This window comes from Carassius carassius, chromosome 5 (genome assembly GCF_963082965.1).
Source record: "Carassius carassius chromosome 5, fCarCar2.1, whole genome shotgun sequence".
In the NCBI taxonomy this organism is placed as follows: domain Eukaryota; kingdom Metazoa; phylum Chordata; class Actinopteri; order Cypriniformes; family Cyprinidae; genus Carassius; species Carassius carassius.
The window spans coordinates 5,823,405-5,840,613 of record NC_081759.1 but is presented as its reverse complement, the minus strand read 5'-3'; the positions used below and the strand labels follow the sequence as shown (position 1 = coordinate 5,840,613).

Here is a 17,209-nt window from a genome sequence, read left to right as displayed (position 1 = left end):
CACATTCAAATCATTCATATCCTCGACTGGCTCTCTCTCGATGTTAACTGGGTCAGAAATGAGAGCATTAATACAGATAAGGCCCAATCATACACCCGGTGTAATGCGACACAAGGCACAGCACAAGTGTGTTTGATAGTTTCAGTCCGGCGCTGTTCGCATTTTCCCGTCCAGCGCCATGTCATTTAATTAGCAAATGCATTTGCACTCATTTTTGCGCCCATGGGCGTCCTGGTCTAAAAAAGAGGTGTGTTCAGGTGCATTGCTATTTTAAGGAGCTGAAAATAGACTGTGCCATAGACTCGCTCAAACCTGGTCTAAAGTCTGATCCAATGTTTTTTCTTTGTTATTTTAAAGAGCGTACACGCTTCTTATTAAACACAGGGGCGCACAGCAGCACACAAACATGCCAAATATAAAACATTCTTGTTCTTCTCTCAATTTTTGGTCTATTGCTCTATCGACCCTCTTCAACAGGATCCTACAGAAAACCTTGCTGGGAATAGAAAGCAGTGTAAAATCCCTCCTGTTGTTACAATTGCTGAGGTCTTTTTTCTTGGGCAGTTTGAATATGAGGCCTTTGCTCCAATCCTTTGGGATAGTGTCTTCATCCCAAATCTTTTGGAAAAGGTCTGTTAACATGTTGGCTGATATATGAATATCTGCCTTCAGTAGCTCTATTTGCAAGGAATCAATCCCTGGTGCTTTACCTGATTTCATGGCCTTAATGGCATCCGCTACCTCTTTTTTGGTGTGAGGCGGAATTTTCCTTTAGTATTGTTGGTTGGGGTGGGATTGGCTGGCTCATCTGGTTCCGGGTGGTTTAGTACTTCTTAGTACTTCTAGTATTGTACCTACCTGGCAGCCTGTTCTTTTTTTGTTGTTATTATCTTGCCTTTTTGTCCTCTACTGGTATGCTTTTTTGACCAGTAAGCTGCTTGGTAATCTTTTAAACCTTATTCAGTTTTCCCTGTAATGCAGCATTTTTGGCTTTATATGCCAGTTTCTCTACAAAAGTTCTCCTGTCATTGTGGGCACTTTTCTTTAATTCTCTATCTCTGGACTTGTACTATTCTTGAGCTTTCTCTATGAGTCTGGGTGATTTGTCACTCAATCGTTTTTCCTTGGCTACTCTTCTTTCATAAATCTTTTCCCAAGTACTAGGTGTTATCCATGGCTTGTTCTTCTTTATCCTGTAGCCAATCACTCCTTTAGCAGTCTCTAGGATAACCTCCTTGATCTTGCCCTATGTATCTTCCACATTCTCTTGCTCTTGGCCCTCTTTATCTGTAAGTGCTTCAAAACGATTTCCCAGCTTGATGGAAAAGGTTTTTGCAATGTCTGGCTGACGTAACATACCGACATCAAAGATATTTCGATGTTGTTTAATGTTTTTTGTGGCCTGTAGTTTTAACTTCACCTAAGCTATAACCAAGAAGTGATCACTGCCGACATCTGCTCCGGTATGGACCCTCACAGCTTGCAGGGATTGGCGCCATTTCTTATTAATGATAACATGGTCAATTTGGTTTACTGTATGACTATCTGGTGATCTCCATGTCAATTTATTAATGTCTCTGTGAGTAAAGATGGTACCACCAATAACAAAACTCTTGTTAAGGCAGAAGTCAACAAGTCTTTCTCTATTGTTATTGATGTTTCCACAACTGTGGCACCCCATAGACTCTTCCCTGTTGGTATTGTCACTGCCTGCTTTGGCATTCATGTCTCCTATCATCAGGAGCAAATCATGCTGTGGGACGTTACTAACAGCATGTTGTACTTGATCATACCATTTATCTTTGACCTCATCTGTTGCCTCAATGGTAGGAGCATAACACTGCAGTATGGCCAATTTACAGTATTTGGAGTTTAATCTCACTTTAATTAAGCGATCACTGATGGGTTCCCACTCTAACAGGCATTTAGTTACATCCTTCTTAATAATAAGTGCTACACCACTTGAATGATGGCCATCTCTGCCAGAGAAAAGGATGGTGAGCCCTCACTTGTTATCTTGTGTCCTGAACCAGTCCATCTGCTCTCACTTATTCCCAGTATGTCCAGGTTATATCTTTCCATGTCTTTGATAACCTGTGTTATTTTGGATGTCTCATACATAGTCCGCACATTCCATGAACCAAGGCGGAATACAGACTGAGGTCCTAGAAAACTCTCCTTTAATCTTCTGACTTCCCTAAAAGAGCTTTCATCTGAAGCTGCCATAATGCCACTTAAGTGACTAGAGTTTTCTCTTGGGTCTGATGGTATCTCTAATGTTACTTTTGTGGTTTCTGTAACTTGGTTTCTTTTACAGTGTGAGGTAAAGACCGTTCGCAAAGAGCCTCCCTCCTTAGTTACGTCCTTAGTTACATTCTAACGCAGTAAAAATACACTGCAGAGCAAAAGATGAAACTGACAGCGCATTGCAAGACAGAGCAGCTTACTTCTGGTATGAAACAATGTCTCAGCTTTCAACCGTTTTATGACTCTTTAATGTGTTGTGTCAGATCACTGTATTGTATTTTCATATTTATGCAAAGCATGAAATGAACATAAATAAACATTAAAAAATATATATATTTTTGAATTGAAAACAGACGAGCACACATGCATATACAGCTCCCGATCAGAGTAAAGTTCAGAATTATAAAAACACGTTTTAACATTTTATTATTCAGCATTCAGTATTTTAACTTAAGCACTGCAAGCCATGGATACATTACCGGACATAACAGATTTTCTGGTGCGCAAAACACGTACTTTAAAGAGGTCATCAGATGGCCATTTTCCACAGTTTGGTATGATTCTTTAGGGTCTTAATGAAAAGTCTATAACATACTTTGGTTACAATTTCTCAATGGTAGTGTAAAACAACACACTATTTACACTGCATTTTCTTTTAAATGTAAATGAGCTCTGCTCGTCCCGCCCCTCTCTTCTGAGCTGCTCAGAGAGACTGTAAACTTTAGCTACATTCAACGTGAAACTTGCTAACTAGCACATTATTAAAGAAAGGCAATAAAAGTAAAAAAACAAAAAAAACATACTCACTTCTTCTGTTGTGAATCATGATTCGAGTGAACATAGACACATTTTCGCTTCAAAAACAAACGTAGTCCACTGCATCTTTAGCAGCTTTGATTTTGGGAGTAAAAGACGACATTGTGACGATGTTGTTTTAACATTCTTTAACATTCTTGTAATGGAAACTTTCCAAGAGTTCTTTAGATAATTAGATAATTCTTTAGATAAAAAAAATATTTTAAGAACCATTTACTGAAAGGTTCTTTGGGAAACCAAAAAAGGTTCTTCTGTGTCATTACTGTGAAAGGAAAAAACAACAAAACACCTTTTGGAACCATTCAGAGTGTAATATTGAAGGTTAAATGTCTATGTTGATAACCAGAATGTTCTTTTTAATTGTTCAGGTACAGGGAGTCATTTTGGATAAATGTGTTTGCCAATGGACAAATTTGAGGCGAGTTGCTAATAATAAGGTGTACTGTTTGTTCCTCCACAGCCGCAGTCCCCTGGGAGAGTTTCCCCCACTAAGACTGTGCAGAATGGAAGTCCCACCAAGTGTCCCAGATTCATGAAAGTGAAGAACTGGGAAACTGGAGCTTTATACAATGATACTTTACATCTCAGCTCCAGCGAGGTATGTTTGATGTCGATTCTAGGTAGGCTTATATGTATGAACTACATTTAGTTGAGTGTATAAAGAAATATCATCTTTGTTATTACTGACACAGCAGAGCTCTTACAAAAAAAAATAAGAAGAAGAATAATTGGTTTGTGCGCCATTCAGAACTGAATTAAAATCAATTTAAATTTTGTGTTAATACTTGACATTAAGTTTTAATTTCTTCATATTATGCTCTAAAATGATTTTTTTTAAGTTTTACATAAAGATTATTAGAGTATGTTCAGCAAGAAAACACTATTTCAGCTTTTACTACTTCTTAAAATTCTTAATTCAGTGTTACTTGCCATTTCTTTGCAATTATTTAGAAAAATGTACTTGCAATTTAAGTGCATATCGTTTCAATCCTACACAATTTATTAATGTTCGTGAACTTGAACTAACAGTAACTAATACTCCAGCAGAATTTATTCATCTTAGTTATTGCTAATTTTAACATTTAATAACATTTAATAATATTTAATAATAAAAGTGATTTTTTTATCTGTTTACATTTGTCGATTACTGAACTGACAATGAGCAATTGTATTTTTATTGACCAACATTAACAGAGATTAGTAAATGCTTTAAATTATATATTGCTCTCTGTCAGTTAATGTTAATGACTTTATTAATGTTAACAAATTATTGTTAAGTGTTGCCACATTTTTTCCTGAATTTGAAGAAGAGGAACCTCCTCTTAAAGCCAAAATGGATCCAAGTGCTGCTTTAATGGTAATGATCGAAAAATGCTACCTTAATCACTTCTTGCCAAAAAGACTGGTTATATTAAAATGCCATATCAAACAATGGTTGCCAACAAAGTAACTTTAGCTGCTGCCATCTTGGTTGTTTTACATTATGCCGCAACAGTTTAGTTGGAGAACTATGAGCCATTTTACATGCCAAAAACTCATAATTAGGGTCATTTTGACATGATGCAGAACTAGAACTAGAACTTTTGCTATTAGCATTTGCTTCCAATTTTACTGCTCCTATAGGATCCATATGTCATAAATGAGCTGAGGTTTAAAATTAGCCTTCGTCTCTTGCTGTAGACACTAGTCTGTATGACAACATGTTTGCAGAACTCTCAACATCTCTCTAAATCTGAATCATCCTTCCAAGAGGGAGTCATGAATTTCTGTGCACTTTCGTGAGCTGGCTTTGCATGCTAATTGACGCTAATTACAGATGGTGTAATTTTTTTTATAAAATAACTTTCTGAAAGATTTTTGGGTTGCATCTCCAACTCTACAGAATATTACAGCTGCATGGCTGCATTCACAGTCCCTTATGGCGGGTGAATGTGAAGAATGTAATGAACATCTTTATTTTATTTTTAACATTCTTGTGCTAAGCACCATTAGGATAAATTCTTGTTTGGGTAAAGTCACACAGGTGTCCCAGTACATGCCACAGATGGGAAACTTGGGATACATAAGTTATAATATGCTGGAGCAAGTAATGATCTGGAGACGGATCACTTTTAAAAAAATTAATGCGGTTTGAAGGCAATGTCAAATCTTTAATATGGGTAGTGAACAGTGTTACTTTATTTTTAATTTCAGTTCTGTATTTCAATAATATTAAGAATAGATATAGAATATTCATGTAAATCTACACTGTAAAACAATTTATAATATCTTTAACAAAAACGTAGTATTTAAATTTTCTACTTCTAGGTTTCATGTTTAATTCAATTTGTTATTTAAGGAAGATTGTCTCAACAGTTTATATCTAAATGAACTGCAAGATTTAAATTCAGAATTATTCATATACAATCAGTCCTAAGCTCTGTGTGTTGGTTTCACATGTTTCAAATAAGATTAGAATATGATAAAATGATTAGCAGGAAGGCGCTATATAAAATAAACTTATTATTAATATACATTTGTATTATTGCATGACAATTAAGTTTTGCAGCATGTGAGCAACATTTTCATTTCTTTAAACATTTTAACAGGTTGCAATATTGCTAACTCATTTTTACAATTTACGTTATGACATGAAAGCATATTTACCAAATTAATTTGTAAACCACAGTAAAAGAGCTCAAAGATTTGTAAAAACAAGATAAAATGGCATGGTTGCTTCAGCAAAAGTGTATTTTTTATCTCACGTTTGCGTTTGTTAACATTATTGTGTTGCTTTAATGTAGGTGATGTCTCATTTTCAAAAGTAACAGAACATTAATCGTTTTGTAGTTTTCACCAGACATTTCAGTTCCAAACTGTTGCAATATGTAAAACAACCATCATAATAAAATGCTGCCAGATTGATGTCGATCTGTTTTGGTCAGAAATGTGCCGGTTCTGATATAAAGCAGAAATGCTGTATCAACTTGTGCCTGCTGTTGCAGTTACATTCCTACAAACACAATATGTGTGAGACAGGCACAATGCTATCTGTAGCACATTTCCATGATTGATGTAGCATGTTTGGATTTACACAGTCAGTCTTTTTATTGTGCTAGTTGCTTTTTGTTTGCAGGTTCCGATCTGCACTGAGCAAGTTTGTATAGGCTCTGTTATGGTGCCAAACCAGCACAGTCGCAAACCAGATGAAGTCCGAAGAAAAGAGGAACTGCTGCCGCTTGCAACAGATTTTATTGACCAGTACTACACATCAATCAAAAGGCAGGAGAACAATTTAAATCTAATGCACACCGTTTCATATCCTTCATCACTGCATAACATACAAATAAATAAAGAAAACTAAATGATATATATATATATATGGTTTAATTTTTTGCACTTAAGACGGATTGTTATATATTTTATATATATATATATTTTTTTTTTTTTTCAGAGAATATATTATGAATTAAGTTTATCGATCTTAATCCATTGTCATTTTTCTTAAAGCTCACAATTTTTTTTAGATTTTAGCTTTAAAACTGGGCATTCTGAGTAAAAGAAGTACACTTAATTCAAGATGCGGTATACAGTATATTCTCCAAAAAAACAATATCAAAAAATTAATTTATGCATAATTTTTTTTCAAGACAAAAATATTAATTAATTTATTTTAGTGCTGGGCAACGGCTAATCACAATTAATTGCATCCAAAATAAAAGTTTTTGTTTATATAATATTTGTGTGTGTTTTGTATAAATGTATTATGTATATATAAAGACACACACATACTGTATATATTTAGATAATATTTATATGTATTTACATTTCATATATTAACAACATATTTTTCTGAAATGTATACATGTATGTGTGTGGATTTATATGCACATAATAAATATAGACAGTACACACATATATATTATGTAAACAAAACTTTGTATTTTGATGCGATTAATCCCGATTAATCGTTGCTCAGCACTAATTTATTTATTTATTTACTTTACAGTGCATAACTAGCTAATTGTAATTAAATTTTTTTAAATGTGCTTTTATATGTTTGGCTTCTGTCTGAACAGATGTGGCTCAAAGGCCCATGTTGACCGGCTAGAAGAGGTTAAAAAAGAGATAGAATCTTCTGGAACGTATCAGTTGAAGGACACAGAGCTGATCTATGGGGCTAAACATGCATGGAGAAATGCAGCTCGCTGTGTGGGACGGATCCAGTGGTCCAAACTACAGGTATTGTGTGTGTGTTTTTTTTTATATATATATATTACATGATTTTACTTCCAAAAAGCTATCTTTCATAAACCAGTTCCCTTCATCTTTTCAAGAGCTACAACAGTGTGATGTCTATTGAAATGCAATTATAATGGGAAAATAAGGTGTCCTAATAAGGAATTTCTCCTTTTTGAGGTGTTCGATGCTCGAGATTGCACAACCGCTCATGGAATGTTTAATTACATATGCAACCACATCAAATACGCCACCAACAAAGGAAACCTCAGGTTATTGTGACAATTTTTCACTAGCTCATTTCTCTACCTGTCTTTTCCTGCATCTCCTTTTCCCTGTGACTTGCCTTCTTCCCTGTCAAAGTGTGTGTTCCCTTTCTCTCTTTGTCACCTTGCTCCACAGCCCTCAGTACAGCACCTGCCACAGCATTGCCGAGCTCTGGCCCCGCTGCCACGTTACAAAGCTAATCATACACGACACTTACTCTCTGTTCTGTTTAATTAGCGTCAGTCTAACAGAATGATTAGAGTCAGAGAGAGTGAGAGAGGGGTGAGGAAAGGGAAAATTAAAACAAGAAGAGAGGAAACACTCTAATACAGTCAAAAGCCCCCGTGCTTGCTTCTTACATCATCAGTATCTGCCAGAATAAATGACTAGAGGTCTCCTACACACTTTTTCTGCACATAAACAAATCAAGGCAACGAGAAAAGCTCCTCTGCGTTTTTTCAAACAGACTGGTGACCCAAATTTCATCCAGAGTTGTATTTTGAGAGTGACGGGGCTTTGTTATTTAGATTAGTTGGACTGACACTTTATGCTCTTAGCATATTGTCGAACATCAATGTGATGTATTTTCAGCAATGAAGCATGATTATGTTTGCTTGTGGAACAGGTAGTTTTATTTCACAAGCACCTTAAATACTGCATACATAGTGTAACCTCTAATAAAAGCAATATATACTATACAAATTCTAATTCTCAAATTCTTGATTGTTAATATTAGGGATGTCTCGATCTGATCCAGGTCATCGAATATTGAGCATCTGCCGATACCAAACCCTGATCCAATACTTGTATTTTCCTAGTTCTTGGTGAACATTTAAAGTACATTGAAGTTATTAAAATCAACCCAAACTATACAGGGATCTGCAGATACTTTCTCAGGGGCTCAAATTTCAGTACACAGTTTCAGGGGTGAGCAAAGGCCAAACCAACAGACAAACACCAAGCTAGCACCTAACAGAAAAGACAAAATTCCCTAACAAAATAAAATAAGATAAAAATACAATATGTTACCCTAACTCCTTATCTAATGAAAAACAGGAGAAAGATCAGTGGTAGATCAGAACTGGAGATCACTTTGCTAGGATCCAAAAGAGAGAGAAAGATCCAGCAAAGCAAGACACATGTTGCAAAATACAAAATATATTATTTCCCAGCTGTAATCTGCTATATGCAACTGTGAAACAATCTGTTCTGTGAACTGTACTATACAAATAAAACTGGTTTGATTTAACAGACATAAATTAAGAGTCACACAAGTCTGTAAAAAACTGCCTGTACTGTATTAGAGGATTTGAAGTATGAATCCACCAGAGGGATCTCAGTATTACTCCTTGTCTCTGATGTGCAGATCGGCTATTACCATCTTCCCCCAGAGGACAGATGAGAAGCATGACTTCCGGGTGTGGAACAGCCAGTTGATCCGGTACGCAGGCTACAAGCAGCCAGATGGATCAATTCTCGGAGATCCGGCTTCGGTGGAGCTTACAGAGGTGAGATGGGAAGTTACATTACAATAGCTTCGATTATCAGAGTCACAGCCACCTGCTAACATATCGAATGAAGCATGTTGAAAAAAATAAAGAATCAAACTGATTCATTAAAAAAGAAAAACATATTTTTTGACATAATGGGAATTTCTTGTTATCACTGGGTTGAATGTTAATTGTGTTTGAGTTGATTTTTGGCATGCAAAATCCTGGTAGCTGGTTTCTAGCAGACTTTAAGAAGACTTTAGCAGGTCCAAGATGGTCATTAGCTTGTTGACCAACTAACATATTCCAAAAAAAACCAACAACAACTGTAATGTTGGTTTTGACTTGTAGATCTGTATACAGCAAGGATGGAAAGCTCCAAAGAGCCGTTTTGACGTTTTGCCCCTTCTTCTCCAAGCCAATGGAAACGATCCAGAGCTTTTTGAGATTCCTGGTGATCTTGTGCTTGAGGTTCCCATCACACATCCAAAGTAAGAAGAAGCAAACATATTGCAGAGTTTTATTGGGGTTCAGTATGATGCTCATCAAGTTTGTGTAGAAACATTACTAAATCACACCAATTCTTAAAACACTTTGCACCTCAAATGTTCATCCACCCAGAATCTGATAATATTCTGCGTCATACAGTGCATACCGAAGGGAAATCACATATTAGAGAGGCTGTTGTGCGCAGAGCTTCAGGATGCATAGCAACAGAGAACTCAAGCTGAGAGCTTGCCTCTTATGCACGTACATTCAGGAACGTGGGCTAATTTGGCTTAAATCATGCCCCTTTTCCAGATCCTGCTTCAGTTTGCTTGTTTAATGCTGTCAGTTTGACACTGATGTGTCTCAGATGATCAGATACTTGGGTCCTGAGATACTCTCTGTGTCACAGGTCTAGATAAGAGTGAATTGTCCATCATGCATCTATATATTTTTAAATTAATCAGCGTTGAAAAGAATTTAGCACAAGCTACCATTAAACTAAACATTCATAGCTACTAACTCAAAAGTCTTGCAGAAAAAGATAAACTTCTCATTAAAGGGTAAAAGTGGACAAATGCAATTAAACTGAATTAAATGGATAAAAAATAATTTTCAGCTACATGTTCTAGCAAATTGGTGAAGTAAAACAGAACACTCTCATGCTCATATACTTCCCATGTGCAAAAATAAACAGCTTTTTAAATTGTAAATGAAAATGACCATGGTGCTACTCTTATTCAGAAAATTCAGTAAATGTACTCATCGCTAAGGCATTTTTGAGGATTTTGAAATAAACCTTGAATTCAGTGTTGAAGGATGGCTAAAACATACTTGTTTTATATAATCAATGTTCCCGTGTTTTATGTGTGGTTGTTTCTTTTTTATACGTGAGCAATTTTACCATTATGAAGTCAAACTGCACAAGTCAAAGATTCTTAGGAAATGGCATCTCATGACAATTCATAACTATTATACATTTTGGCCTATAGTGACTAATTTGTGGGAATTTGGATAATCTCATTTTTGCTTCAAACTGCTCAAAGAAATGACTAGCCAAATAAACATATGTAAATAGAGGAGATGCATTTACATATTGTTTCTTTGTGGGGAAAATGCTGGTATTGTGCTGCGACAATAATGGGTGCCATATTTAGTGCAATAACTGTGTGAAAACTTCTGCATGGATCAGCCATTCCACCAGAGTACTTGTGTTTACAGCATTAATTACAGACACAGGCGGATTTGGCCTCTTAGCGCAACACCTGAGAAACCTGCAGGTGCCAGTTTAGAGATAATGACAGTTTTGGCAGTGCTCACTATGTGCACTTTTACTTACAGAGAAATTATGATGGAAACTGTAAATGGAATACTCTAAAAGCTTAATGGTGTACATCTGCATATGCCAAGATTATATATTTGACTACATTATTTTATGCAAATAAACCTCAAGAACCTTTTGCTGAAAAGCATTTCTGCATGCAACTTTTCTCCCTGCGCTGGGTTCACTATTGACTGTCCTGCGGTCTGTGTCTGTCTAGGTTCGAATGGTTTAAGGAGCTGAATCTAAAGTGGTATGGCCTTCCTGCTGTGTCGAACATGCTGTTAGAGATCGGGGGACTGGAGTTCACCGCCTGCCCCTTCAGCGGCTGGTACATGGGGACAGAGATCGGCGTCAGAGACTTCTGCGACAGCTCTCGATACAACATACTTGAGGTACCATACCAGCCAGCAATAAATCAACCCGGCCGGAATCATTGAGAAGTTGTACTTTTTATACTGCATTACCACAGTATGAACCCAGACTGCATTACATGTTACTCATTCAGTATTAAAATTTCTCTTCCACATTCCCTTTATACTACAAAATAATTTCACTTACAGTTTTAACTTCTAAAAGCCAATAATGGCCTATATAATCAGCTTGCTTTACCACATATAAATATATACTGTACTCAAATATGTCCTGATAATCTATAAGATCATTCAATCACCTTCATGTTATTATAAACCCATCGAATGTTATAAATGTCTATCAAATATAATTTAAAATCATTTAAGAATCAGCTTTCAGAAGGTTTTTAAGACATATTCATGTTAAGTGTGTCCAGTATTTTAAATATAGAATGTATTTTTAGAGAGACTTACGGTAGCTCCAGATCTTCCAGATCTATAGAGGCTGATCACGAGTGGCAGCTCTATTAACCTTGGTTCAGATCCTGAGAGATTACAGTATGAATAGTCTATGTGTACAGTATGATTAATTCCCTTCATTCCAGGAAGTAGCTACAATGATGGGGCTGGACACGAGAAAGACTTCATCTCTGTGGAAGGACCAGGCACTGGTGGAGATCAACATTGCAGTCCTTTATAGTTTCCAGGTGGGCTGAGCACACATGGATGGGAGAATTTAATAATAATAAAAATGTCAAAATCTTAAGATACAGCCTACTTTTAATTACCATGTAGAGTTTAGACAATGTGGCTTTATTTTTCATCAAAATTAAGTCTGATACTTGAAATGTCAGGATTGTCTGGAGATTAACAATAAACAATGAATTAATTAAATGAATATAAATAATCAAATAGACACACACATAGATATAATACTGTAATAAATAAAATCATAATCAGTATTTTTTAGGCAATATATATAAATAAATGTTTATTTTTTTCTTTCTTTCAATTAGTTGTCAAACTCAACCCAGACATGTTTTTGACAAGCTTTGTGAGGTTCACCCACATGTAATCTTACACTAGTCTTATTTTCAGTCACGTTTATTTATTTTTGCCAGTATATAATTTTTTTTTTCTGTTCATCTCTTTACACAGCTTATCCTAGAGCGAAATCCCTGCGTTCACGATCATGCAGCATTCATAAAGACTCATGCAAGCGAACAAAGCCTAAACCGGTTTTCACAAATCAAATTTCTCAAATAGAGTTAAGCACCTAGGACATTTAACTGAAAGCTACTGAAGAAACATTTTTATTGATATTTATTGCACACCCCCTGCAGTTTGTTTACCCACAAGGCTTATTTCTTTCTTAAAGGCTTTTGCGGAACCATTTCAACACTTATAAACTAATTAAACGTTAGTAAGTAGCTGTGCTCAGTTTTCTTATCTTTCATAATTGCCGAAACAATGGCAGATAACAATTAAATCTACTTCGAAAACTAGACGTGCTGCAATACAAGCCAATCTGTGGATTTAATTGTAAGATGTATTGACTTACATTAACATGCTGCATTAAGGATCACTAGATAAAATGCATTTGAAAATAAGAATGCATACAAGTGTTGCTATTTGTATGCTGGGATACAGAGAGGTTGCCTCTGACTTTATTTGTTAAGGTACAGAACTATTTACTAATTGTTCAGTAATATATCATTGTGGTTATGGAATTAGTTAGTCATGTGCCTCAACAAGTAAAGTCATAACATACTGTAATGATATCGTTGCTAATCATTAGCTAATGATTAATTAAAGCAAACAAATGGAAGTTGAAATGCATGGCATTGGTCCATTGTAATTAACACAAAAATGTACACTATTAGTTAATGTAATATGTTATTAGGGAATTAATACAATGTCACATTTAACAAATAGCAGTTTATTGATTACTTAATCTATGAATCATATATAATGTTCATTTGTTGCTGATGCAGTAATTATTAATAAATGGTTTAGTTCTTCATGAGTTATATATGTTATTCATAGCATGAATTAATGCATATTAGTGCCACCGTATTGTAAAGTGTTACCAATAATAACTATAAACTAAATTACATTTAAAGACAAAATACTTGTCAAAAAATTCTTTAGAATATTTAGTAATCCCAAAAACTATAATCTATATCTATAAAATACGTAACTTTTCATTGTTTACTTGTTTTAAGAATAATTTTTTTATAGTGCATTTTTTGCATGAGGCGCTGCTTGACTAGCTTTAGTCTAATGGTTTTTGGTCTGATCTGGTCTCAATCTTTCCAATTTTTCCTCGTAGATGTCAAAGGTTACCATAGTGGACCATCACTCAGCCACAGAGTCCTTCATGAAGCACATGGAGAACGAGTACAGAGTGAGGGGAGGCTGCCCGGGTGACTGGGTTTGGATAGTGCCGCCCATGTCAGGCAGCATTACACCTGTTTTCCACCAGGAAATGCTCAACTATCGCCTCACACCTTCTTTTGAGTACCAGGTATGTCTTTTGTCCAGTTTACATTTATATGATATGAGTACAATCATATACAATCAAGCTTTTTGTTAATTTGCAAATAGCGAAAACATCTTTTTGCAAACTTTGTATTGGTGAATGATTTTAATTCTTAAACCATACTTGGACTGGATGGATGTAATTGTGTTAGGTAAGGTAATCAAGGTGGCATCTATTATAAAGAAAAAAGCACAAACACATATCAAGAAAATCATTTCACAAAAATAAACTGGTTTGGTTTTAAATGATAATATAGTAAATATACAACTGGGTTTTAGGACTATTTGTAGAACTCTGTTACAATCACTTGATCACAATCAGCCTACAGTTCTCTTTCTCCTGCTACTTTCTTTTGCTCTCTCTCTTTCTTTCACTGTCAAGCCTGACCCGTGGAACACTCACGTGTGGAAAGGGGTGAATGGGACGCCCACAAAGAAAAGAGCAATTGGATTCAAGAAACTTGCCAAGTGAGTGGGTGAAGAGCTCGAGACCTTCTGCTGTTTGTTTTTGTCTCAAGCACAAAGTGTGCATTAAGTTTAACCTGTATGGTGCCTATCAGCTTATGAAGGCTGGCTGTCTGCAGCACTCAACCTATTTGCAGCCTTTTGTTGTAATTATAACCCGAAGCCTGAGAACTTCAGCAGGTGGTTGTGTTAATGGCTGTTTAAGAGTGCTTTCCACCATATTTTCCTCGTTATTATGCTGAGAATAGCGTGAGTCTAACTCACTGAATCACACTCAGGTGTAATCAGGTTTCTTTCAGTGTCCCTTCAACATTCAGCCTCTGAGCTATTACAGTAATTGCCCGCAGGATATACTGTAGCTACATTTATGTGATTGTGGTCTCGGTAATGAGGGGGAAGTGTCTGTCAGTGTGTTGAACTCTCGTTGAGAGGTGGTGAAAGAGATCATTTTCAGGAACGCTGATGCATATTATCATAACCTATGAGGTTTTTAGTCAAGTCACCTTTATTTATATAGTGCTTTGTACACTTTTCGAAAACAAGGTACGAAAGCTGTCAATGGGGCAGTACCTTTTCAAAAGGCAGACTTTTGTACCTTTTAGGTTCTAATATGTACACTTTAGGTACTATTATATACCTTTTTAAGGTACTAACATGTTTAGGTACAAATGTGTGACTTTCAAAAAAGGTCCCGCCCAGCTTTTGTACCTTTTTTTCTGAGAGTGTACAATACAGATTTGTTTCAAAGCCAAACCGTGAAATAACAGATCAATTATGCATACTTCAAGAACAAATTCATATTCTGCTGTAAAGCATCTCAAAAAAAAAAAAAAATAAAGCTTCAGGATACCCGCAAGTCCTTAAAAAGTCTTAAAATGTCTAAAATTCATTTAGATGAAATTAAAGGTCATAAAAAGACTTAAATATCTTCTACTGTATGTTACAAGAAAACTCTTAATGATCATTTTTAAAGGTCCTAAAGCAATAACTGTGATACAACTTAATGGAATTATTAAACTTCAGAAGGCTGTGGTTTAGATAAATGTGAGCACTGCATGTTTTAAAGCACAGTTAAATTATAACAGTGTTTATGGTGATTGTATTGTAATATTTATGATTGTAAGAGCGTATACTTCATCTGTCTGAATAAGCAGCTGGAAAGGATCTGCATTTGAAAATAAGAGTCCAAGTGATTATGTTTACTTTGCCATTGTTATTATGGGCATTTAACACTTCTCTTTTGGGCCGAACATCACAAGAACAAAAGATTTAGCATCTAAGATATTAAAAATCTAATATCACCTGACGTATGTATTGATATATTAGAACATGAACCAACATCAGAACATATTTCTTCAATTCATATTTCTTCAATTTTTCAGCTGAACGTCTGCCTGTTTCCTAAAGTATTATATTCTAAGATTCATTATGTTTTTTTAAGCTTGTAACAGTTTGTTCTGAAAAACTTTTTTTTGTCATTATTCATCTCAAGGCAATTCAGTGTTGATTCAGTTCAGTTCAATAACTATAAAGTTAACCCATTTGTTGCAACAACTCTTCTTGTGGCTAACATGTTTCTGTGCAACTTGCAGGGCTGTAAAATTCTCCGCCAAACTCATGGGACAAGCCATGGCTAAGAGAGTCAAAGCCACCATCTTGTTTGCCACAGAAACTGGGAAGTCGCAGGACTATGCAAAAACGCTTTGTGAGATTTTCAAGCATGCATTTGATGCCAAGGTAAGCCCGTTGTTCCTAAACCGCACATAATAGATTGACATCTGTGCATGATTCTTAAAACCCTTCCCATCTTCTATTAATCCCCAATGAATGCCTTTAGTGGATTTGCATGTAAACACTGATGTAAACAACATGACAAATAATATTGATGCAAGACACGTGTATCCGCTTAGTTTCACAACCAAAATATCCCTTTCAGTTCAAGACTGCAGATTGCAGAATGAGAAAGCTACTTTCACACCAAGGCGTGCTATGCGATGGCTTGCACAGATGTGTCTTTTGCCACAATTTATTTTCCTCCAATACCATCAGATGCCAAGAATCAACTCAGGCAGGCATTGAGCTGTAGGTTAAGATTAGATCCCATTACACTCAAAGATATGTGACGTATAAAACATTGGGATGATCATGTATTTTGCCTTGGGATAGCAGTTAAATGCAAAGTTATTTTTAGAATCAAGTAGATTAATCAATCTTGTTTATGTGCGCTGGTTATTAGGTGATTTACATGCAGATGACGCAGATATATCGCTTCTCTTTCTCTCCTCATGTCCTGAAGGCGTTCGCCCTGCCACACGCACTGATGCGTCTTTTCTCTTAATTGTATCATGGCGCATTAGCTGCTCGTTAGGCACCGTACAAACTGTTCATTACCTCTACACCCCTTTTGGCTGTATGTTAGGATCAAGAAATAACGTGCCTACCATTCTTAATGTACATTGTGTGATTTCTCTCATTCAAAAAACATTGACGAAAATCTCCAAACGCAGATCTAATACCCAAACTTTTTGAAAATGGTCATGTCTAGTGGATGAAGCGTATTATATTTTTTAGCAAATACATTACAAATAACATGATTGCTGGTGCAAAAGTGGCCACTGTGATCCTTGAATGTTTTAGGTGGTTGCTACTGGTCCAAGTCAAGAAAGCACATCCACAATAGCAATATTCTGAGTGATAGATTGTAAGAATCCATCCACCGGCCCAGAAAGCGGAATCCAGTGGCCTGGTCGAAGGTCTAATCCTTATTCAGTCTTTTACTTGCGCTTCTGAATTTATCAGGATTTAGTGTAAATTTAAGTCTAGCTCCATGTAAAATCTGACTCCAGTTTTAAGTGATCACAGAATTTGGAAAGTATTTCTATTTAAAAACTCACTATACTTTCAGTTCTCTTTTCACTTGGGACCTAATGTCTCTTTAAGTCTCACGTTAGCCTTATGTGGATCTTACGATCACAAACTTGCCAGTCTGATGCTAGTCAGAGGGT

General features: G+C 35.8%; 1 protein-coding gene across 1 annotated transcript in view; it reads left to right on the top strand.

Annotated features, from left to right (window-relative positions):
- The window catches only part of nos1 (nitric oxide synthase 1 (neuronal)), a 51,884-nt gene that overhangs the window by 14,681 nt on the left and 19,994 nt on the right, over nt 1-17,209 (top strand). Inside the window, exons 4-14 of the mRNA XM_059549572.1 lie at nt 3,524-3,661; nt 6,179-6,324; nt 7,122-7,284; nt 7,462-7,553; nt 8,915-9,056; nt 9,390-9,529; nt 11,066-11,240; nt 11,804-11,905; nt 13,531-13,725; nt 14,122-14,207; nt 15,797-15,941. Of these exons, the coding sequence (XP_059405555.1) occupies nt 3,524-3,661; nt 6,179-6,324; nt 7,122-7,284; nt 7,462-7,553; nt 8,915-9,056; nt 9,390-9,529; nt 11,066-11,240; nt 11,804-11,905; nt 13,531-13,725; nt 14,122-14,207; nt 15,797-15,941 (1,524 nt within the window). The remainder of the gene's footprint in view (nt 1-3,523; nt 3,662-6,178; nt 6,325-7,121; nt 7,285-7,461; nt 7,554-8,914; nt 9,057-9,389; nt 9,530-11,065; nt 11,241-11,803; nt 11,906-13,530; nt 13,726-14,121; nt 14,208-15,796; nt 15,942-17,209) is intronic.